Genomic DNA, 23,203 nt, shown 5'->3' with positions numbered 1-23,203 from the left:
GTTTGAATTTAAGCCTGTAAATCCAAATGTTTAGATTCTTAGCACTTAGTTGAGATGTTTCTCTATTTGAGAGCAAATTGGGGAAATTTGATGGCAAAATCAAATAAACACCAGTGTTTAACATCCCTTTTTTAAAAAAAATAATTACTTGATGTTTACTTGTTGTTGCACGCAAGCATTTGCCCACTTGTTCTCATACAGGGAAGCAGCTCCATTGAACACTGTGACCAGAGTTATAGGGGAGAACGGAGGGGTTGTAACATGGGGTAAGTTGTAACTGCCCCAGTCTGACCATCTCAGAAATAAACTACAGGGGTGATATCACTACTGTCCACGCTCACACCCTGCTGAGCTGACAGGAGAAGTCTGAAGACTTTGTGTGAAACAGTAATTTGTTTATGAAACAAAATCCAGTTTTGAAGTAAAAAGTGAAATTGGATTATAGCTCGGTTTGGGCGGCCCAGCTCAAATGACATGATTGGTTGATTTTCTAAGTAAAAATAAGTTAACACATCCGCTACAGAGAACACACTTATGTGCAATTTGACCAGGGGAGTTCAAAATGAATGGGAATTAAATGTTTAGTAACACTTTATTTGGAGTGGTAGTTTGTAAAAGATTAATAAACTCTTAACAGATTATCAGTAACACATATCTTGTAGACATTCTGTTGATCCATTACTTACATTAAGTATATGTATTAAGTAGTGTTAATATGTTACTTCCATTACACAGAACCTTACCCAACCTCACCCAAGACCTAACCCCAACCCTGGCCCTAACCCTAACACTAACCTTAACCTGAACTCAAAACCTAATCCTAACCCTCATATGTTTTTGACATGTTACTGAGAGTCTGTTGAGTGTTTGTTTCATCTAAAAGGACCACTCAAAATAAAGTGTCACCAAATGCTCTTGTATGGTAACACTAGACCCACTCACATTTATTACATGAACTCACTCATGTAAAAGAAGTTTCAAATGTCAATGAACTGTCAGCTTCCTTCTTTCTTACACTAACACAAAGAAAGACAGCCTTACATGTTTACAATGTTATGGTGTGGATTAATAGGTTCACTATCAATGTCTTTCCTGTTTGTTCGCTGTTCTGAATTTGGGAAAAATATGAAAAAATGCCCATTGCAAATTAACTTCTTATTCCACCTACTGTTACAACCTACCCCCGTAGTGAGACAGGTGGTAAAAACAGATTGCTTTGTATTTGACACAAACGTGCTTATGCTTGTTTTGTGAGTAAACAGTAGATTTCTGCATTATTGTTATTTGTAACAGACAAATACGAGTATCTTTTATAAAAAAGTTTGAAAGTTAGCAGCACAAACAACTGGCAACTGATATAAAAAGCATTACAATCCTCTTCAGTCTCTTCTATTTACCCAGTTGATGGACTTTTCTGAGTGTTCAGTTATTAAGTAATATACTTACATCTCTTCATGTATAGAAGTGAACATTTTACTCATTTCCATTTATTACTTGTTTGTGTTTAAATCCATTGTGTTACACTGGTGACAACGTCTGTAGAGCTCTGTGAGTAGTCTCAAATCTCATCTTAAGGTTTATCATTTTATCTAGCCAAAAGGATCCAAACAGAGAATAATGGTGCCTAACAAACTTCAGTCTCTATGCTGATAGATGCTGGATACATTAAGAATTTTTTTTTCCTATTTTGTACTTTTGTTTTTCGAAAAGATATTTTTACTTGAGTCATTATTTCACCACAATAATTTGACTTGAGTATGGGTTTATCTTGCTCTACCTACTTCTGACTGTGATACATTTAAAAATATTCTTTGTATTTATGTAGAAATCTAATTACAGTATTCTTTGGACAGTGTTAAATTGACAGTTTTCAGTCTGAATCTAAACTCCACACGTTTTAATCAATGCAATGTTACCCAGCTACAGTTTCAGTGAAATTTAAACTGCATTGGCAGTACCACATATAAACCTCCTAGCAGTGAACACATGTGAACTTTTGTCCACTGGCTCTGTTTACAAGTGCTGTTTGAGCCACGTCCTGAAATATGTAGCGAAATTATGAGCTTATCTGTCACGATAGCACTGAAAAAGTCTGTGTGTGTGTGTGTTATGAAAAGGGGTGGATTAAGAGCGAGAGGAAAAAAAATCATGCATGCATTATGAGCAGTTCGAAAGTATTTTAGGCCTATAATAAACAGCCACGTCTCTGTGTAGCCTATCCGCTTCTAAGATGCAATACGCATCTAAATGAAAATAACGCGCGTCCTTTCACTAATCCCCCTCTGTCCTTTTTATCTGGGGACTGGCGGCAGTCAGATCACTATGGGACGCTGAGGCAGAGGGACGACGACATGCTGCACATATCTCGATAAAAGCTAAAGGAAGCTGAGATTTCTGAGTCAGTTCCTGAGGGGTAGCTGCTGAAAAGCAGAAGGTAAAACCATGAAGCTCGCACTTCTTCTGGGGCTTTTGCTGGTATCTGGGGAATTTCCACTGGTGTGGAGCTCTTGTCCTTCTCAGTGTAGCTGCTTCTATCACAGCCTGAGTGATGGATCCAGAGCCAGGTGAGTTTAACTGCTCTTCCATTTGTCTGCATCCACAGTAAAAAAGTGATGAACTTGATTACACTTTTTCTAACAACACAAAATATGCTTCTGGTGCATTTTATTTGCATTAAATCTGCATGAAACCTGTGAATATTTTGGAATACAACATTTCTTTTTTAAAACATCGTGAGGGACCTCTTCATCATTTCTTCTTTTTCTTCTTCCTCTTCATCACACTTTTTTGAGCCTCTCCAGTGATGTATAAGAGGCTGTAAACAATATAGATTAAATTTTCTATTCATGTCTTGTTTCTAAACTCAAACATGAATGATCCCTTCCCTCTGTTGTATTTGTCCAGGAGCGTGATTTGTAATGACCCTGAGATTTCCCTGGTGCCTGCCAGCTTCCCAGCCGACACCTCCAAACTTAGAATAGAAAAAACGGCCATCAAGAGGATCCCTAGTGAAGCTTTTAACTACCTCTCCAACCTGGAATTTCTGTGGATGTCCTTCAACGTGCTGTCCTTCCTGAACACAGACAGTTTCCGTGGTCTGTACAGTCTGGAGGAGCTGAGGCTCGATGGCAATTCCCTCACTTCGTTTCCGTGGGAATCGTTAATGGACATGCCGAGCCTAAGACTCCTCGATCTGCACAACAACCAGCTCTCCTCTGTCCCGCCCGAGGCCGCACTGTACATCAAGAACTTAACATACCTGGACCTCTCCAGCAACAGCCTGCTGACGGTGCCATCTGAAGTCCTTTCTACTTGGTTGACAATCAAACCTGTGCAGGGAGCAGAGAGTTCAAAAATGATTCTTGGTGAGTGAGAGGGTTTCTAATGAAGTTGGGCATCATTTACAAACATAACAATGATTAAATGATTGATTAAGATACATTGTGATTCATATCTGTACATAATTGCCACATGTAATGTAAAATTTATTACACTAAATATACAAGACAATTATTACTGCCTAAAGTAAGTGCAAAAATTGTGTTGATGTAATATATTGTTACTGTAGGAAACTGTTTCTTTTTTGTGTATTTTTACTGAATTTTGTATGTATATATAGAAATAGAAAATAGACAAATTTGTTACATTAACTTGTATTAAACTTACACTGAAAGTTAAGAATGTTTTTCCATCTCCTGTAAAGTTTTTGGAGATATGAGGTTTGGATATGATGTACACCTTTGAATCAAGTCAATTCAGAGCATTGCAGCCTTGGCACGTACTTAAAAAAAAAAAAATAAAAAATTCTATTTCACTACAGGGCTCCATGACAATCCTTGGCTGTGTGACTGCCGGCTGTATGACCTGGTGCAGTTCCAAAAGTCTCCCTCACTCTCTGTGGCCTTCATTGACACCAGGCTGAGGTGTGCTGATCCTGAGAGTCTGTCGGGGGTTCTGTTTAGCGATGCGGAGCTGAGACGATGCCAGAGCCCCAGGGTTCATACTGCCGTAGCCCGGGTCAGGAGTGCAGTGGGCAACAATGTGCTGCTGCGTTGTGGCACCATCGGGGTTCCCATCCCTGAGCTGGCCTGGAGGAGGGCAGATGGGAAGCCACTGAATGGGACAGGTGAGTCAGCACAGTGGCGGGTGGTTAAGAAGCATTAGCCAGCAGCACTAATACAACATAATTACACAAAGAGCTTGCATGGAAGCAAACTGTTTTAATGAATGTGATTACACAATACTATTTGCTTGCATTTCATTAAAATTGGCTAGCATTTGTGTTCTTTTCTTTCTGTTATTTTGCAGTTCAGCAAGAAAACTCTAAAGAGGGAATTGTTTGGTCTATCCTAAGTGTGCCTGCAGTCTCCTTCCGTGACTCTGGGAAATATATCTGCAAGGCAACAAACTATGCTGGAAGCGCAGAGGCAGTTATTTCTCTGATCATAAGTGACTCTCCAAAGGTAGAAAATCAAACAGGGAATTTGAAGAAAGTGAAAGCAAAGAAGCCGAACCCTGTTGTGAAGGCAGCCTATCAAGAAAAACTTATTGCCAGGTATGTTTCTCCAAGACCCTCTCCTGCATCTGCACTTGTAGCCCCTGTGGTTTACACCGGCCCTTATCCAGGCATGGAGAGTGATAGTGTTGCAGACAGTGGGACAAACGCTCAACCAACCAGTCCTGATGGACTTCTAGAGACCAATCTGAGCAACCTCGCAGCCAACACATCCTCTCTGCAACAAGACCCTGACAGAGTGGTCCGCTCAGTCAAGGTAATTGGAGATACAGACTATACAGTCTGTCTGAACTGGAGAGCACCAAAGGCTAAGAACACCACCGCCTTCAGTGTGCTCTATGCTGTGTTTGGCGAGAGGGACATGCGCCGAATAAATGTCAGTCCAGGCAACAACCGGATCATCATCGAGGGCTTGGTTCCAAAAACAAAATACATTGCCTGTGTGTGCGTAAAAGGCCTGATCCCCAAAAAGGAGCAGTGTGTAATCTTCTCAACAGATGCGGCGGCGAGCGCTAATGGGACCCAAAAGCTCATTAATGTAGTTGTAATCACGGTTGCCTGTGTGATAGCCGTGCCTCTGACTGTGATCGTCTGCTGTGGGGCGCTTAAGAGGAAAATTCAGAAATTTCTGGGCAAAAAGTCCAAAGACATTCAGGATTCATATGTGACGTTTGAGACTCTGTCCCCCAGCACTAAGGCTAAAGGCCTGGAGGGGGAATACCTGAACAGAATGAACCCAGAGGAGTCCAACAGACTGCTGTCGGCCAGATCCAGCCTGGACTCTGAGTCCACCGCTAAGATTGAGGGACAGCCAAACGAATACTTCTGCTGACAATTTCCCTCAGCCACCGCTCCACCACACAGCCTAAGTATCCAGGCTCAGCCCCAGTATCTGAGTGCACACAATCTGTACCAGCAGTACCTGACTGAGCATTCCTAAAAGAAATCTGTGGATACTTCATACTAGTAACTAAGGACACTAAAGGAAGAGCTTTCTCCTTTGGATCACGAGTGCTCTTTGTTACTATACTCATGGACTTAGTTAAAAGACTAAGCCATCTGGCTGGTGGTGGAGTTGTGGTTGAGCAGTCCAGAACCTTCGCACACATGAACTACTGATCATTCAGATGTTGATCCATGGTTAAAGGGAAACAAGTAATTGACTGACTGTATGTAATGTATATATCCTTGTACTTTCTGTGTATATTACAACTGTATTCTTCTTTGCTTACCAATGATGTAGCTCACATTTTGTAAATAAATTAGAAAATCATCTACAAATAGATTTCTGAACTGAATAATTTGCACTAACTCAAATAACTATTTAATTGTGCTTTTATCATTATTAGAAAAATGTTGCTGGATTATGAAACTCTATGAGATTTTTAGATTATGGCAACATTTCTGTATTCAGATTTTTAGAATATGTGTAACTTGTGCCACTGATTTATCCTGACAGTTGTAACTTTGTTTTATACCCCAAACCTCAATGTGTTTCATCACATAGAAATAAAGATTTTTTATATGAATCTACACAAAGTCTGACTTCTTTCAGCGAACTGCTGACTGATAATAGTGACGTAGGAACAAAGCAGCAACACAGTATCTGCTAGACCTCATACTGCTTGTAGCAACAATAAGACTTTTTGAAGGATTCTTGATTAATCAATAACCTATTCATTTGATATCAAGTCAAACCTAGTACTGTGTATTTCCCTGTGCCTGACCAAGTACGTCAAGGATTACTCTTAATAGGATTTAGTCAACTGTACCTGTTGACATGCTCTGTGCAAACACGGTGTGGATGTGACTTTTACATGACTATGGATACCATTTTCAAAGCTTTTGGTTTGGGCTTGTTGCTTCTTTCAGTAAATCACACCAACTCAAGCCATTCTGAGTGTTTGACTGGATGCGCCTGTACAAGCAATCGCCATGGAAGGTTAGTTCTATTAGCCTTTACTAGACAAATGACTCAGTAGATAAGCAGTGTTTTCATATACCTTCTACAGTTTATTGTTTACACTGTCAAGCTTTATTGTGTGTACATCTTATGGACCATAATTAATTAGTAAAGCTTTTTTTTTAATTCTGTGAGAAGTATTGGAGCAGTGTAAACAATGTGTAGTGCTGGAGATCATAAATCACCACCACTCAATCAAACTCAGTGACATGGCTGTGAGGGCCTAATTTGCCTTATAATTTGCCACTGGATAAAAAATGTTTTCTTTTAAAAACATTTCCTTCAATCTCTTCATTCTAGGTCTCTGTTATGCATGGAAACAGCTATATCAGGGATACCTGAAGACATCCCTGAAGATTTCACAAAAATCCGAATTGAGAAGTCCCATTTGACTGAAATCCCCAAGTCTGCTTTCTCTCATTATAAATCACTGGAACATCTCTGGCTAAACTTCAATGACATCACTATCATCCACATAAAGAGTCTGGAAGGATTAAGTAATTTGACTGAGCTCAGGCTAGAAGGCAATAAACTGCGGTCAGTACCATGGACAGCGTTTGAAGACACGCCCAGCCTCAAAATTCTGGACTTGAAGCACAATCGTCTTGACGTTCTCCCTGAACATGCACTGAAATTTTTGCCACGTCTGACCTACTTAGACTTATCCTTCAATCAGCTTACAGTCACGTCGAAAGAGGTCTTCTTAAAATGGCCTGTGGGTGACACGGCCTTTAAAAGTGGGGAAACTGCTGTTCCTAACGTGGTTCTGGCGCTCCATGATAACCCGTGGGTCTGTGACTGCCGTCTCAAAGGTTTTGTTGAGTTTGTCACATCGCTTAGTCCGCCTATCATTCTGATGAACTCCTACTTGACATGCAGTGGTCCAGAGTACATGGCAGGCAAATTCTTCCATGAAATTGAGCTGAAGACGTGCACAAAACCAGTGGCGACCACCTCATCCACCAACATCACCATGCCGCTGGGTGCGAACATCACTCTTCCATGCTTTGCTATGGCCAGACCAGAACCAGCTGTCTGGTGGACATATGGCCTTAAGATACTAAGAGGATTTCATGGTAAGGTTTATTCCCGTGTCAACATGTCAGCATACGTTTCCTTTACCGACGAGCAGATATTTCACTGGAAATTAGGTATTTGGGTTTAAGTATTAACTAAGATGGGGAAATGTGCATGAAAGCGATATCTGTAGGACCAATTTGCGTCTAAGTTTTCCAGTGATGATGGGAGTCCTCTGTCTTTCCTAGGGACAAGCCTATGAGTTCTAAGGCCTCATGCGACCAATCAGGAATCACTAATCAGGAAGCACCCTCTGTCCCATTTTATCATTATACACACTTAAAACTAAAACAATCTATAGTGATGCCACAGATGAATGACTTTTGATCCCCTGACGAACCTTTCAGCGAATAGATCTTTGATGAATCAATTTTGTAAACGAGATGGCAAGTGTAAAGAACCTTTTGAAACTTTCAAGAACATCCACGTTGTGTAAAATGTTTCTTGGAACCACATATCCAAGCCAAGAACCATTCAGGGAACCTTTATTTTTAAGAACACACAGAGTAATGAAGCTGACTAAAACTATACTCTGTAATTATTGAGTTGTAACACCTCAATTTATATAATGACACTGGCATAGTTTCACAGCTTTGTGTACAAGGTTGTACAAATTACAGACCATGAGACCCACAAGCAGGGCTGGCTCTAGCCTTTTATGGACCTTCATGATTTCCACCATTCAACAAATGTCAAAGCTTCAGTGTAACAACAACTGCAAAAAGTCACAAGGTGCTGCTAACCAGGGGAGAGGAGATGGATAACATTTAGCTTAGCTAACATTTTACCAGCTCTGCTGACCGCAGAATAGATTCAATTCTGACCAACAAAAGCTTTACTGATGCAAGGTTAGAAGATCATGACTTAAATCTGAGAAAGTGAAGTTGAGCAGCTGGTGCTGGAGGGACAGAAAGCTGAGATTAAACCTGTCCTGTGGTGTTTATATTTGTAGCCTCCTAGCTAAGCTAATGCTAGACAGCTCTTCTCTCCTAGCTAGCCTAGCTAGTGGCCTACAAAAAACTCCTGCTTTCATTTATTCGGTGTCTGTGTGAGCAGAACTGAACTTACTTGATTGTTTTCAGGTTTGAAATAATGTAGGATGCAGAAGCACAATATTAGCATAAGTGTAGAACCAATCATCAAATAGCTACATAAAACTGTACAGTTCTGTGGCCCCAAGCATGGGTAGCTAATCATGTCGAGAAAACTATGTTGAGCCCGGTTTTTTAGTGTTCCGTGTCATGTCTATGTGGAAATGTCTCTAGAACTGTTACCCTCCGTGCTCAGAAATGTTCAGCCCTGTAATGAAAAAGATGATATAATAGTGCAGTTATAACTCACAAGTTGATAGGGGGCCCTGCTTATGTACCTTATTAGGTAGAGCCAGCACTTAATTTGCATTAAATCTGAATTTGGTTAAAGGAGAATTCCACCATTTGTTTGTGCTTAATTAACCCCTTAAAATCCCAGGCATATTACATACTAAGGCTCACTATTCAGTAACTACAGGGACTTTAATACAAACTGGTTGAGCTATTCTTAGGTTATAGAATTGTATAATAAAGCTTTGGGCCTGCCTGCGTACCCTGGGCATTTAAGGGGTTAAATCATTATGATGTAAACAAAGTAGTGCAGAGTGGTTTGATGTGAAATGCTCCATTCTAGAGAAACTTAGAATCGTTCACAGCGGTGATGATAGGAACCAGATGTCTGAAGTGTTTCATGCCTCTAAAAGCTCCCTCACAGAAAGCTATTACAAGAAATGATTCTAAATATGCTGCATAATGTCTGAGACATTGTTTGTGATAGTTCTTAGGTTTTGGCCTACGTTGTAATTTTTCCGTACATTTGTGGTGAAGAGGTATGTGCAAGGTGTTGTGAGGCAAAATAGGCCCCAAAGATATTTTTTTAGGTTCACCACTATTTTACCATTATCAACATTGTATATTAAAAACTTAGAAGACATATATAGGTTGACTGGCCATTTTGGAGACTAAATAAAGTGGCCACATTCGTGGCATATTCTTTACAACCCCTGGTTCCTATCACCACCTCTCTAAAGTCTGGACACGTCTCTACAATGCACTATTTCATGTCAAACCACTCTGAATTACTTTGTTTACATCTCACTGATTGAAGTATGCAGAAAAAGTCATCAGAATTCCCCTTTTTGCATTTTGAAACATTTCACTCAGAATGTGAAACTACCTGTGTAGTGTTTGTGATTAAATACTGTATCATTTGTCCAAAGAGTTTCAGACCCGTGTGAACGAAGACACAATCAAGTCTGAGCTGGTCATTCCATCTCTTCACCTAGCCGATCGTGGTGTCTACACTTGCACAGCCAACAATTTCATCGGAAATGCGTCGGTCAGCATTCTGGTGGATGTTAAGCCTCCTGATGGCTCACATCCCCTTTCCCCAGGTTTTCCTGCTGCAGCCACTGAGGAGAATATTTACATTGACATCCGTATTGCCAAGCAGACTGTTTACGGCATCACTATTGAGTGGTATGCTGTGATGGAGAAACCTTCAGAGACCTGGTTCACCATCCACTTTGGCCGCTATGATACACCCAAAAAGGAGCTAATCTACATCGGCCCCGGAATCAACACCTACTCAGTCACAGACCTGCTGCCGCTCACCAAGTATGACATCTGTGTGACTCTGAAGAACCAAGCTCCCCGAAATGGTCAGTGCATTGTGTTTGTGACGGGCAGTGACATGAGCGAAATGGAACAGAGGGAGAAGCTCATTCACATTGTGGTCATTGTTTTGGCCATGGTTCTGGCCGTGCCAGCAGGAATGTATGCCTGCACCACTGACACTAAGTTCTACTGCTTCGAACGTGGCATGGAGATGTGGAGGAACTGGAGGCAAGCAGAGCAAACACACAGACCAGACGAGGGGCAGGGGACCTTTGATAGCCTGCAGGCTGCCAGCGATGAAGGCCTCTGCAAGGATTCCAGCGAGGGCCGCAAGACCCGCAGAAGGTCTGATGACAGGATACAGAAAACTAAATTTGACCGCAAACCCACAATATAGCTCTACTGATTCCACTCAGTGAGACCAGGATTAATATATAATTGGCTTCAATTTCAACTGCACAGTGTATCTGAAATGTTCATCATGCTGGGGTGACCCACAGATGGAGCTGAAGACAAAACTCATAATGCAACTCATATGCAACAATCAAAAAAGCATGTGGTGATATAACCAGATCTGCTACAGGACATTTTCTCATCCACAACACATGGCGCTTTGAGAACAAACTGTATCTTTAAAACTTCAAAAGATGCAGCTTATCAAGCTCTACTCCCAGTCTGACAGATTCTTGAGATGCACTCTCCCGAAACCTGGAGCTAACTAAGAATGCCATCACCATTAAAATTAAAAAAGAGAGGTCCTAAAGATGTCTTTAAAAGTTCTTTAAATGAACGTGATAATCCTCATTGGTACGGAAACTAGCTAAAATTTTCTGCAGCCCACCACAGGTCTCCTTTAGATTCTCCCTTGTTTTCTATCATTTTGTGTTTCCCATGTGGTTTTATTCACGTAGGAGTTGTGAAGTAGCACCAAGAGAGGGGCAATGAGGACATGCTCAAACAAAACCATCCTTTCCAAATGTTCTTAACTATTACTGATGTGTCAACTACAAAGTGGCAGTTGATCTTAGTATACTGCCAATAGCTGGACATGACTAGGTGTCAGCTTGTCTATCTCTTTACTTTCTTGATAAAATCTAAGTATTTGATTTCAGGACAAGAGGAATACAAGGAATTAAAGGGCCGATATCTTGGAAATTGCATTTTCTTTTGTATATAAGAAAAGGCAGTCATATATATATATATATGTGTGTGTGTGTGTGTGTGTGTGTGTGTGTGTTTTCAGAACCATCTGCTTTTACCAATCAGCACAGAGATTATTTACATAAGTTGGAAATTGGAAAACTCATGTAAAAATAACAACACAAACGTCGTGGACATGTGGGGAGAAAAACTAAATGCAAGAAAAATGTGTAATGCTTCCTTTTATAGTCTTTTTAATTTTAGCTATTAATCAGTTAATTAATATTAATTATAGTATATTAATTAATATACTATAAGGTATAGACACTTAGGTACTAGATAATATTTGGGGTATCATGATAGCAAGTGCCAACAGGTCTACCTAAGTAACAATTAAATGCCCAACAGGTTTTTACTAAGTAAATGTGTAGTACAACACCAAAATGCTGGGTAACTATTTTTTGGTAAAATCATGGTAAGTACTAAGTCAGTCTAACTAAATTACAATTAAATGAATAACAGGTTCTAGCTCTTAAGCCAATGTAGGACATAGTAAAATATCCCTTAAGTATTTGGAGTAAGACGGTAGTACATACATACAATATATTTTAACATAATGTGACATATTTAAGCAGGAATATAATTCAGAAACACCTTAATGTACCAGGCATTTATATGACATAAAATGACAGCACAGTGTACACAGAGAATTTTCTCAAGCACATGGTAAAGACCAAGTAAGAATCACTGCTTGCTTTTACAGCTCAGATTCAGTGTTGTTTCCAGGTAATAAACAGGTACATACTGTTTATACATACATAAAAGACTCTTTGTACTTTGTTTGTGTACAGTCTTTTTGTGTCATATAACTACCTGATACTTCTTAGCCAAAATAAACACACAATACTGTGGAATTGGTCACACACTTACCCAGTTAATCCCTACTATCTGTTTGCCATTTAATGTAATTTAGCTAGTCTGTATTGAAATTTCCATCATTTTACCCAAAAGAATTACCTAGCACTTTGGAGTTAATACCTACAACTTAAGGGACTGTAAAAGAAAGCATTACTGAAAAATGTAGCAGGCTTTAAAATGTGCAAAATACATAGATCATCACTGCTGTAAATATGAAAACAACCATACAACTTCTGTGTGTTTTACATAGAAGGATAAGCTTAAATTAACTTCTCATTTTCATCCCAAATCTGTGTCTTTGAGCTTGGTGTAGAGTTGATCACTGGCAGAGAACCAGGCATGACATGTTAGAATAGTTCTTTGCATTTATGAGACTGTGTCCTTATTTTAAAAAGTTCTCTCCTGCGGATTCTCCAGAACTGGACAGCACTGGTTTAGTGTTTTAACCTTGGGGGGTTTCACTCGTGTAAAGTGGATGACATGTACATAATTAATTAAATGATGTACACATCATAATAATTTATAGTAGTATATCTTCTGTGCTAAAGTACAGGTGATTGTAAATGTACAGTAAAGATACCTCATATTAAAAGTATTATTCAGTATGTATGCAGGGGTGAGAACTCCTGTTATTCTGAGTATGACTGACCTGTTTTAGCTGGCACTGCATTTGTATGATTGCTGTGTCCTGGCATTGATATTTGTGTACGTTCAGTGTTTGCTATAGTCAGGGGTTTATTATGTAATGGATTTATTTTAATGCATACAATACGAGCGCACTAGTATAAAAGAAGATTAGGATTTTTGATGCCTGTCCCATGTCATCTGAATCTAATAGCTACCTAAATCCATAGCTTCTAAAATGGGCACAGGTCTCCTCAAGCACTTTTTTTTACATTCAAATGACACAGTGATGTCTCCAATGCCTGAGACATTATGGCCGACAGTTATAGTGAATGAAACTGAACAGATGCTGTTTTACTTTTATTATAGACAACTTTAAGGCCCATATTTAAAAATAACAGTACAGTTTAACAGTTAGATAATGAATTCATGAAACTGTATTTAACACTGAAGAGGCACTAAGCCAATTTTAGAATTCTTAATCTCAACTGAATCATTCTGAGAATGATAAATAAAATGCATTGTGCTAAAACAAATACTGCGCAAGTCACAGTGCTAATGCACTTATAATCTTTATATGTTTATTTTGCAATGCATCCGTCTTTGGCCATGTATTTTACATTTACATTAAGATTATACACTATGTCAACATGTAGGTCACTTTTTGTATTCATCAGGGACGTGCTGTGTAGATTTGCGTCAGAAATCTACATAAGGACTAACACAACCATCTGGCTCAGGAAAACACTGCTAGAGTCATGTCACTGTTCACTTGATGAAAAAGCTCCAAGAGCCATGTGCTACAAATTCTCTCTCTTTCTCTCATTTAAGACCATTGGCCCCTCCCTGAGTGCTCAAATCCTCTATGACGTATGGTAGTGAAGTTATCTTCAGCAAAGAACACTTGATATTCAATAAATAGGGCTTTAACTTCTGAATGGTACAGCTAGTACTGAGGCTGATGTACTTGCCAATGTGTTACTAGACAGTAATTGTACTGTACTGTAGCATAAAGGTTTGTATGAAATCAGTAAACTCTGATTCACTCACTCAGTAATACATGGGGAGCTCACAGAGTACTTAACAAGCCTTAATGGCCAAATCACTAAAAACCTTTATACACAGCTTTATATTGATATCTTTCCCTGAAAAAACCCCTTCAAATTGAGCCTTACAGGACCTTTAGAGGGGACTAGTGGTTCTTTGAGGTCATGGATAATTTCATGCTCCAAAAAGTGTTAGCTCAGCCAAAGGTTTCCACAGAACTACTTGAAGCCCAAAATAAAAGTGTCTAACTTTGTTGTGAATGCTGGGCTTTTTCTTTTATCCTGGTGCATCAATGCACTTTACAAGTTTGTAATCCTCTCTTAAAAACCTAGTAATCCCACTCACTCCAACATGGCATCATTTCATGCCATTTGTTTTTTTTTTCTCTCCAATGCTGCTTTTGCTTTGAATTCATCATTGCCTGATTGTGAGAGTGCTTTTGTCTTTTATGGAGTGCTTAAAAATGACCAGGACAGCTACACTGTTTGCTCATTTTATACTAAATATAATCAAAGTTTAGGCTTACTGAAGTGCTGATCTATAAGCACAATAAAGAGCTAATGCACAAGTCTGTTCCTTCAAATTCCTTAAATTGGAAGCATTTCTATTACTGTTCTCATTATTTTGATTTAAACTGAACTAAAATAGGTTTTCTAGGGTTTCTGCCAGTAATTTATTTAGTACAAAATCATTAAATGAAAATCATTAAATAATGCGCTTGGTGTTGATGCCAACTGTTCCAAACAGTTTGTACCCAGCAGTGAAGAAGCAAACATCATAATGAATGGAGTACTCTAGCAATGTCTCTCTTGCCTTCATTTTCTCTCATGTTCCTTACTCATGCGTCCATTTTTCACCCTCAGTGTTCTAGTCTAAATGAGGTAGCTATGAATATAACATAAGAAGTTCCAATGTTAAATCTGTTTACGGTTCAAATACACACTTTTTCTAAGTCTAGCCAGAGGGCCAACAAACTTGATGTTATGCATGTTAATAAAATCAGTATTCACTGAAAGAATTTATTTACAAAAGATCACATATAAACAAACATACAACATAGTAGTTTTTTCCCCATACTGTACAACAGAAGTCTATTTTGTTTATATATGTACCTTGATATACACAGTGACAATAGATACTTAGGAAATAATATGATTGTATAAATCTTATATTATTATATACAAAAGAATTATGTTTTATAAACAAAACAAGACAAAGCAATGTACAATTGTTGCACCTGTTCAGACTGTCTATGACCGGGGTCGGCAACCCAAACGTTAAGAAGAGCCATTTTGTCCTTTCAACAAAAATCAAACCACCTTGGGAGCCACAACATTTCATGTCCATTTTACCATCTTGGCTGTAAATATGTCTCAGTATGTGCTCATGTCCTAGTTTAGGCATAGAAAATGCAGACTTACTTTGCTCTGCTTTAAGCTTCAGCTCAGCTATAGCTGCTTTTCTCAAATCTTCTTGTTCTAACCTTAAATTGTGCAGCAGTTACATTCTGGTGTCTCAGGCACCATTTAAGGTGGAATGGGACAAATCGAATAAGAAGCTAGCGAATGAGAAACTGACTTCAGCCTCACAACTTTTTAATGTGTGACAGTTTCTTGCAGATTAAATGCATAAGAAAACTGGCCAGGGGCTTATAAATGCAAATAGGTCCATTAGTCTCCAAATTATGGATGTTTGTCTTAAATCTCTCTTTTTGCTTTTATGTTAGCTACTAGCGAGGCAAGACTGTTGTCTGCGTTGTCTGGTGACCAGCAGTCTATGTGGGGTTAAAGGGTGAATTAGCAGTTATATATTAACTGCAGCATTTAAGACCATTTATTGTTAAAACTCATTAGAATGATCAGCAGAGCTTTATTTTACTGCAAAGGAGGATAATTTTATTTTTACCTAAAAATGTAACTGCTGTGGAGCCACAACAGGGCAACAAAAGAGGCTCCGGAGCTGCATGTTGCCGACCCCTGGTCTAGGGCTTGACAAATATTTAGAAAAGAATAATCTAATAGTGAAAAATGTCAAATAAATCTCTATAAAAACAAAATTCCTGTAAACCAACACATCACTGTAAGTAGTTTGGCATTGTGAAAATTTATACAACTTTTACAATACTGAGATCTGAAATACTTTTATCGTGACCTCAAAATTAAATATTAATTAAGCCTACAAAATATGCAATGATTTCATTTTTTGTGAGTCTGTATTCAAGATCTTGAATAAAAAAGAATTCATTTTGTGGTGTATTTTCTTTTTTTGGTAGTAATTTTTAAATTTCACTTCAGTATTCATATTTTGTTAGGTATTATGTTGTTATATTGTTGTTGTTATAACGTTTGTCATTTCTGGATAAACCTTAGTGGTGGGGGGCATGGGTTACCAGAGCCATAAGAGGGCAGTACTCAGGGAAACAGCAGAGACTCCTTATGCCTTTGGTCAGGCTTCACCTGTTGCTCTGACTCAATATGGAAAGCCTTAGAAAAAATGGATAAATTGCTTGCATGCTTGGCAGTGAAACAGGAGTGCAATCCTGCTGACTGGAATCTTGGCCTCATATTCAGCACTTGAGGAAAGCTTGCTCAGGTGATATGTGACCAGTTTATCACCAGAGTTTGCACGTTCCTTAAACTCAGTGAACATCAAGTCAAATGAACACAAAGATATCACAAAGCACTAGTACCGGTTTGTCATCTTCTTCTGTTCCAGTTTTAATTTGAGCTCAGAAACGAGTGCTGTATTAACAGGGTTCTCTTTGTGTCTGCAGGATCTCTTCTTTGATTTAGAGGCGACAGAGGCAGAGACAGTTGGTACTGCCCATGAGCGTTCCCCTGATCTGGAATGGCCTGGCAGTGGAGGAGGCAGGGGGGCTCTCGGGGGTGCTGGAGGAGACCACCGGGTACCGACACTGTTATTGTTACAGTTGATGTTCTCTGCCATTGGAACTTCAGATTCCTTCATCATGAAATTTTCACCATTGCTCTGTGGTTTGAATGGGTTCTGAATGTTCCACTGCTTGCGATGCTTGGCTCTCCTTCTTATGATGCGTCTTGAAGGCAAGATCTTGTTGGACTTTTTGGTTCGCATGAACATGACTGTAGATATCAAGACTGTGACAACAACCATGACTATAATGACACCAGTGATCAAGCCTAGGATCTGCATGGGATTTTCCCTACTTTGCATTAAAAAGGAGGCCAAAGGTCCCCTGAGTTGAGTCTGTAAAAGAGCACAAAGAGAAATCAAGTCCATGGGACTGAAAGGATAAACATCATAGGCTACAGCGGGCAACTGAACCACACACATACGGTAGCAATATTTGAACATACAGTAGGCCACTGTATGCTAGGATGCATAGGGGTTTTGCTCAAAAAGTCAACCAATCCAATCAGCCAACTTCAGTCACACTGACAGATAAGTATGTTTGGTGGGTACTGTGAAAATATTTGTCTTAAACAAGAATACAATTTGGTTTAGAATGAAATAAAATGCTACAACAAAGCCTGATTTCACTCTAAGACAAGATCAGAAGGGTTTAAAAGGGCACCCCAAATTGAGACCATGCAGAATTTAGATCAGATTGATTAGAACTGAAGAATTAAAGAATTGATAAGATTGAAGTCCATGGGAAAGTGAAGTTAACAGATTCTACTCTATTTAAACAAAACATATTTTGTTGCTGTGCTCTTATACTCTTTTACAGACTGCAATTATTCTGTATCACAATGAAAAAAATGAAAATGCAAATTAAAAAAAAAAGAAAAAGCTCAACATTAGTGATGGTGTAAATTAAAGAAAACAAAATTGCACAGTGCTTGAAAGGTGCATCATGGTCAGGGCCTCCTAATAATCTTTCTGATCTTGCCCTGTGGGTGGACTCGGGACTTTTTTACAGAGTTCCAGTAAATGATGGTGGATATGAAAATGGTCAACGAGATGGTGAGGATGACAGTGCTGAAACATATGGCGAAAACAGTCCAGGGTTGGGTTCTTAGGCTCAAGAAGTACGAAAACATTCTGGATTTGATCTGCAAGGACAATACAATAACACCACAAACTTAAAATACATACAATCTTAATTTCTGGGCTTAAGTATGTCATCTTCATTTCTGATAAATGACAACATTTAGGCTAGAAATTGTCTGTAACGTGACAAAAAGGAAAGAGATTAATAATGTACAGGCAATGTCCCATGTCAATCAAGTTTAATGAAAGTGACCAAGTGCAACATATCATTCACTGTCAGGGTCTAAAAGGCCTAACGGCTGAGAAAATTAACTTTTAAAGTAGATTCTGAATTGGGGCAATGGATTGCAAATCACACAGACATAGTTAGTGTGTGGAGGTAAAAACTGAAACTTTATTCTAGACAGGCATATTGTCACTATCCAAAAAAGATGTTTAATTCATTTGAACATGACAGCTGTCCTTTACATTGTGTGAAAATTTCAGGATGATTGGACTAGTAGAAATGCTCCGAAATCACTTAGAAAAAAAAAACCTTTTCATGTTAACTTACATTAAAACTAAAGAACTTTTTAACCTTCTCCTGTAAAGACACCTGTTTTTCTTTGGACAGTGACAATATGGACCTGAAAAAGCAATAATAATACAAATAATAATAAGGACTGGATCCAAAACTTACTGCTTCTGTGATGTCAATCTTCACGACAGTGGTGGTACTGAAAGATGGGGAGCCTCTGTCTCTGGCCTGGACCACCACAGACCAGGTGCATTCTTTCTGATTGGTGATGTTCTGCACTATGTCCATAGACTTGATGTAGGGCTTCAATTTAATCTCTCCTGTCTCAGCATTGATGTCAAAGATGTTGTCTGGTTCTGCTTTCATGATGGAATACTCAATAACATTGTTGGGCTCTTCTGCATCATCATCTACTGCCTGAACAACAAAAATAACATTTAATTACAAAACTGAAATATCTTTTTTTGGAGATATCAAAAACGATTAATGTGCTGAAATTTTAAAAATAAAGAAACAAAACTTTCTGACCTCTACTTTCACAGGGGCACCAATAACCATTGTTTTCTCTAAAGAATTCTCATTGAACTCTGGTGAATGATCATTGAGGTCCAACACAGTGACGAAAACTTCAGCAAGGCTGTATTTCCCCTCTGTGTCCTCAGCCTTCACATAAAAGTTGTACTTGGATTTCACTTCAGCGTCAAGACTGGCCCAGGGCTGGGTGTAGATGATCCCTGAATCCGACTGGATGAGAAACCTGCAGAAGCACAGAGGACAGGAAATGAGCACACAGGGGAATCTGGATTACAGAGACTGTTTCTGCTGTTCTGAAAAAAAACAAGAAGACGACTCAAATATTGTTCAAAAATCCAAGTCAGTTCTTATCAATCAGTTTTAAACATTATTTTTACATATGCATTTTGAAATATTTAAGTAATATTATTCTTGATTACTTTTAACATAATATTAATAAACATATCTGTCCTGAATTAACTGGATCTTCTTTCAACTTTTGTCTTCTGGTAAGTATAACATTGTAATTTTTTATATACCATGTTTGCTGTCAGTTTTCACAAATTCTATTGTCCTATGCTCAAAACAAAGTCTCTTCTTGAATCTCAATGTTCCACTGCAGGTAAGTGGGGCTGTTACATGAACGTTAGAACAGTCTATTTTCTCCCCACATCCCATTAGAAGATTAGCTGAGACAGAGGCAAAGGCACTTGTTTAAGCTGGGAGAGCTTTATTTTGGAAGTGAAAATATTTCATGGGTTTTCACCAATTTCAAGTTCAAAAATGCAGCTGGACAGAGCCAAAGATGTCTGAAGTGTTTAGAATAAGATGAAGAAGATCAGTGATACACAGTATATCTAACATTTACTCTGCAGAAATGCTGTATTTATTCACTTTAAAAAAGGCACCCCAGTTAAATTCATAGGGGTTATATTTACTTGTTTTGTTGGTGAAGACCAATAGTGTACTTTCCCAAATGGAATTCTGGATTTATTTTGGATGATTATAAAAGCTTAGAGTGGGCAAATGTACTGTTTGTTAAAAAATGGAGAGATGGATTCTTGGAACTCTTTCATCACAACCCTAACAATGTTTCAACTATTTATACAGTTAGTATGGAAGCTAATACACCAAATAACAAATAAGAAACTTCAGATGCTGTGCAGCACAGCTAGGCGTGCTGTTTAAAGCTTTAGATTTTAGAGCCAAAACACACAATCTTGAAACAATATGAAACAAAGCTCCTCAAATTCCCAACCGTTTCAATCAGATTTATTTTCATGAACACTAAGAAAGACCTCTGGTCTTACAGATCTGTGGTTCAGTATACCATACATGATTTGGACTTTCTATCTATGAAAATGTCATGCACTAAATGTTTTTACAGTTTCAGTGATCAATATATTGATAATACGGCAGCACAATGTATTGTCTGTTAATTATTACCGCAATTTTATTAACCTGGGAAATACTGATATTTCAGAGGGACACAATATGCAAATGAGAACAAAACAAATGTGTTTACTGATTGCTGTGAGCATTCAGACTACCCTCAGGTGTTCCCTGTTGTTTTAATTTTGAATCACTTTTGGCTCAAAATAATGTAGGTCAGTTGGTAACCAAGTAACATAAAGGATTCACAATAATATTTTTAATATATTGCAAGTCATATTGCAACCATAATATGTGGTAATAGAATCACAATATGGTATTTTTCCTGTACAGTATTTTTAGCCTTACTTTGTTTACTTATTTACAGTGATTTGGCAATCATATGCTCCGATAAATGCTGCATAATTCGGAAGGGCTGTGAAGATATACAGTCCTATACTTAGATAGATGCTGTATCTTATGTAAATACATAGGGCTATAAAGACCCACCACTGGTGAATCTGTGCAGTAAGATGGGTAAGGACGACTAGGTAGAGACACTTGGAGAAAAGGACAATAATTCTACTCACAGGTCTGATCCTGAGCCATAGATGGAGTATTTGACAACACCCCATAGACCAGAGTCTGGATCAGTGGCCTGCAGAGAGCATAAGAAGATCAATAAAATGTCATGAGAGCTGTTCAGCTGAGAATACAAGAGGGGGGCATAAACACCTAACATGACAGCGATGATGAGTTTTAGGGAGCGATAGCTAAAAACGTTATTAGAATGACAGAGTGTGTGCTAATCTGACTACACAACCGTTTGCCCTATCGTCATGGCTTTACAGTGTTCCTGTGGCCAAGGTCAAGCGCTAGCAGTTCATTTAGCTGATTGGAGTGCATTGGGAGGCAGGATAACCCCATCCCACTGCTCACTCACTTACTCACTCACACACATACACACACACACTCTTCCTCCCTCTCTCTCTATCTACTGATAAAGGGCAGATTGGGACATACGATAACACTCAACATAGACAAGGTTACCAACACGCTGCAGCTTTGTCATCCTCACATGAGGTTAAATTAAGTATATAACTGTATAATATTCAGTATTAACTGTATATGACATGTATTTCAGAATTAATAGATTAATGTATGACTATGCAGTAGAATCTGTGATTTACATCCTTTACATTTTCATTAAAACAATTTAATAACAACAGAAGCTCAGAATATAACAAGATTGTAATAATAAGAAAATCTGCTTGTATAAAAATGCAGTTGTGTTTAATGAGATGTGTTGAACATGTCAAGTGGTTCTGTTAAGAAGAGTGGTCTGTCATGGCACAGTTGACGTCAGTGCAGTCATAAAAAGTGGTGGGTAAAATCATACGACCACACCGATGGGAATTACTATGACGTGTTAAGCACAAAAGTCAAATCTGGGGTTTTGCTGTTACACAACAGAAAGAAAATGATAACCATCTGGCAGCTTACCTCAGTTTAGACCATTTAGCGAGCACTACCGTACTTGGCACGATTTTAGATTCTTATCCTCCCCCCAAAATTTGATATTTAGAGAATTAATATTGCACTCCAGTGGGTTTTTCAAATATGCATACCTTTTAGTTTCTGGGAGTATGACGCACATGTACATAATTGCTTTCCAAATCTTTCTATTTTTAGTGATGATGCAGAGGAGCATAGTTAGGTTATACTCACTGTCACAGACACGACATTAGAGCCACCAGGCGAGTTCTCTGGGATCCGTGCAATGTAAAAATCAGATGAGAACTTTGGAGCGTTATCATTAGTGTCAAGCAAGTTTATGACTATATCTGCGGTGGCACTGAATCTCTCAGGGGTGTCGATCTCCACTGCAAGAAGCTGCAAAAACAAAACAATTTCCATTATTTACTTAGACTTGATCTGATTCATTTCAAATTCAACTTGGTAATACATAAATAGATGCTGTAAAAAGATAAACAAAAAAGATTTTCACTCTATACAAACTAAATAAGTCATTCTTGTCAAATATCTTAAAAGCAGTAACCTGTATACATGGCAGCATTTCTGTGTTTTTGAAAAGACTTGTCATGGATGACATTACATGGATTAAGCCTCGCCTTGGAACTGCAGCACCAATAGTGCATCTTAGTCTAGGTTTAGGATAAATGTGGGCCCAGGAAACTGGCCCTATGCGTTTAACCGAAGAATAACGTAAGAACTTTGGTTACTTAATATACAAGTGTGGGCTTTATGTGTGCATAAGGACCCTTAACATGTGGTATTATTGTTTTTTATGCATTTGTGAAAACTTGAGTAGGACCACCTTGAATGTCAGAGACTGAGATTTCTCATAGTCTATTGCAGCAGAGTCCTCTACTAATATGGTGACTTGAGCTTCATTAAGGACCGTCTGTGGCACCACTCTTAACATGCGGCCTGGCCCCACCAGCCTCAGATTGAACTTTGCATTTGCGCCCTGAAAAACACGTCATAATCAATGAGGCTCACTAAGAGTATCCAGTGCACATATATAAAACAAAAACAGTACATGAAGTAATCAACGCAATCTCTGTTTTCAAAATGAATGTATTGATCTTCATGCGAATGACAAGTACTGACGACAGCTGTTGACTCAGATGAACTTGATTTCATAATATTCTATTCATAGTGTTTACTTGTATAATGAGTTCTGCAATTACACAGGAGAAAAAGCTGAAAAGAGGAACAACATTGCATAATATGATAAAAGCTTAAAGGGGCACATCTGTGTGTTTGGGCTGATTCCTTCCATTTACATAACAATAAAAAAATATCAGTTTCTAAATGATAGACCATTCTTCTGCCAATAAATAAATAAATAATTTGAAGTGATGCATTGGTGG

The 23,203-nt window shown here is 38.6% G+C and overlaps 3 protein-coding genes across 7 annotated transcripts in view; 2 read left to right on the top strand and 1 right to left on the bottom strand.

Moving 5' to 3' along the window:
- Nucleotides 1-2,442: 2,442 nt before the first annotated feature.
- On the top strand, nucleotides 2,443-5,348 carry lrit1a (leucine-rich repeat, immunoglobulin-like and transmembrane domains 1a). Its single transcript, XM_036573445.1, has 4 exons — nucleotides 2,443-2,564; nucleotides 2,905-3,365; nucleotides 3,821-4,126; nucleotides 4,309-5,348. The coding sequence occupies exons 1-4, from the start codon at nucleotides 2,443-2,445 to the stop codon at nucleotides 5,346-5,348; spliced, it is 1,929 nt and encodes a 642-aa protein (XP_036429338.1).
- A 991-nt stretch (nucleotides 5,349-6,339) lies between these two features.
- lrit2 (leucine-rich repeat, immunoglobulin-like and transmembrane domains 2) lies at nucleotides 6,340-10,601 on the top strand. The gene is made up of 3 exons (XM_036573564.1): nucleotides 6,340-6,458; nucleotides 6,780-7,555; nucleotides 9,808-10,601. The coding sequence occupies exons 1-3, from the start codon at nucleotides 6,340-6,342 to the stop codon at nucleotides 10,599-10,601; spliced, it is 1,689 nt and encodes a 562-aa protein (XP_036429457.1).
- A 4,365-nt stretch (nucleotides 10,602-14,966) lies between these two features.
- The window catches only part of cdhr1a (cadherin-related family member 1a), a 52,129-nt gene continuing 43,892 nt past the window's right edge, over nucleotides 14,967-23,203 (bottom strand). For all 5 annotated transcript variants that reach the window (XM_036574221.1, XM_036574223.1, XM_036574225.1 and 2 more), the window contains 6 exons: nucleotides 22,645-22,797; nucleotides 22,035-22,199; nucleotides 20,897-20,964; nucleotides 18,951-19,179; nucleotides 18,585-18,839; nucleotides 14,967-17,158 (listed from right to left, as the gene is read on the bottom strand). In XM_036574221.1, the coding sequence (XP_036430114.1) occupies nucleotides 16,616-17,158; nucleotides 18,585-18,839; nucleotides 18,951-19,179; nucleotides 20,897-20,964; nucleotides 22,035-22,199; nucleotides 22,645-22,797 (1,413 nt within the window). In that variant the 3' untranslated portion in view covers nucleotides 14,967-16,615. The remainder of the gene's footprint in view (nucleotides 17,159-18,584; nucleotides 18,840-18,950; nucleotides 19,180-20,896; nucleotides 20,965-22,034; nucleotides 22,200-22,644; nucleotides 22,798-23,203) is intronic.

Source organism: Colossoma macropomum, unplaced genomic scaffold (assembly GCF_904425465.1).
Source record: "Colossoma macropomum unplaced genomic scaffold, Colossoma_macropomum, whole genome shotgun sequence".
Classification (NCBI taxonomy): Eukaryota; Metazoa; Chordata; class Actinopteri; order Characiformes; family Serrasalmidae; genus Colossoma; species Colossoma macropomum.
Note: the sequence above shows the minus strand (reverse complement) of the source record. Positions and strands in the feature narration are given on the sequence as shown.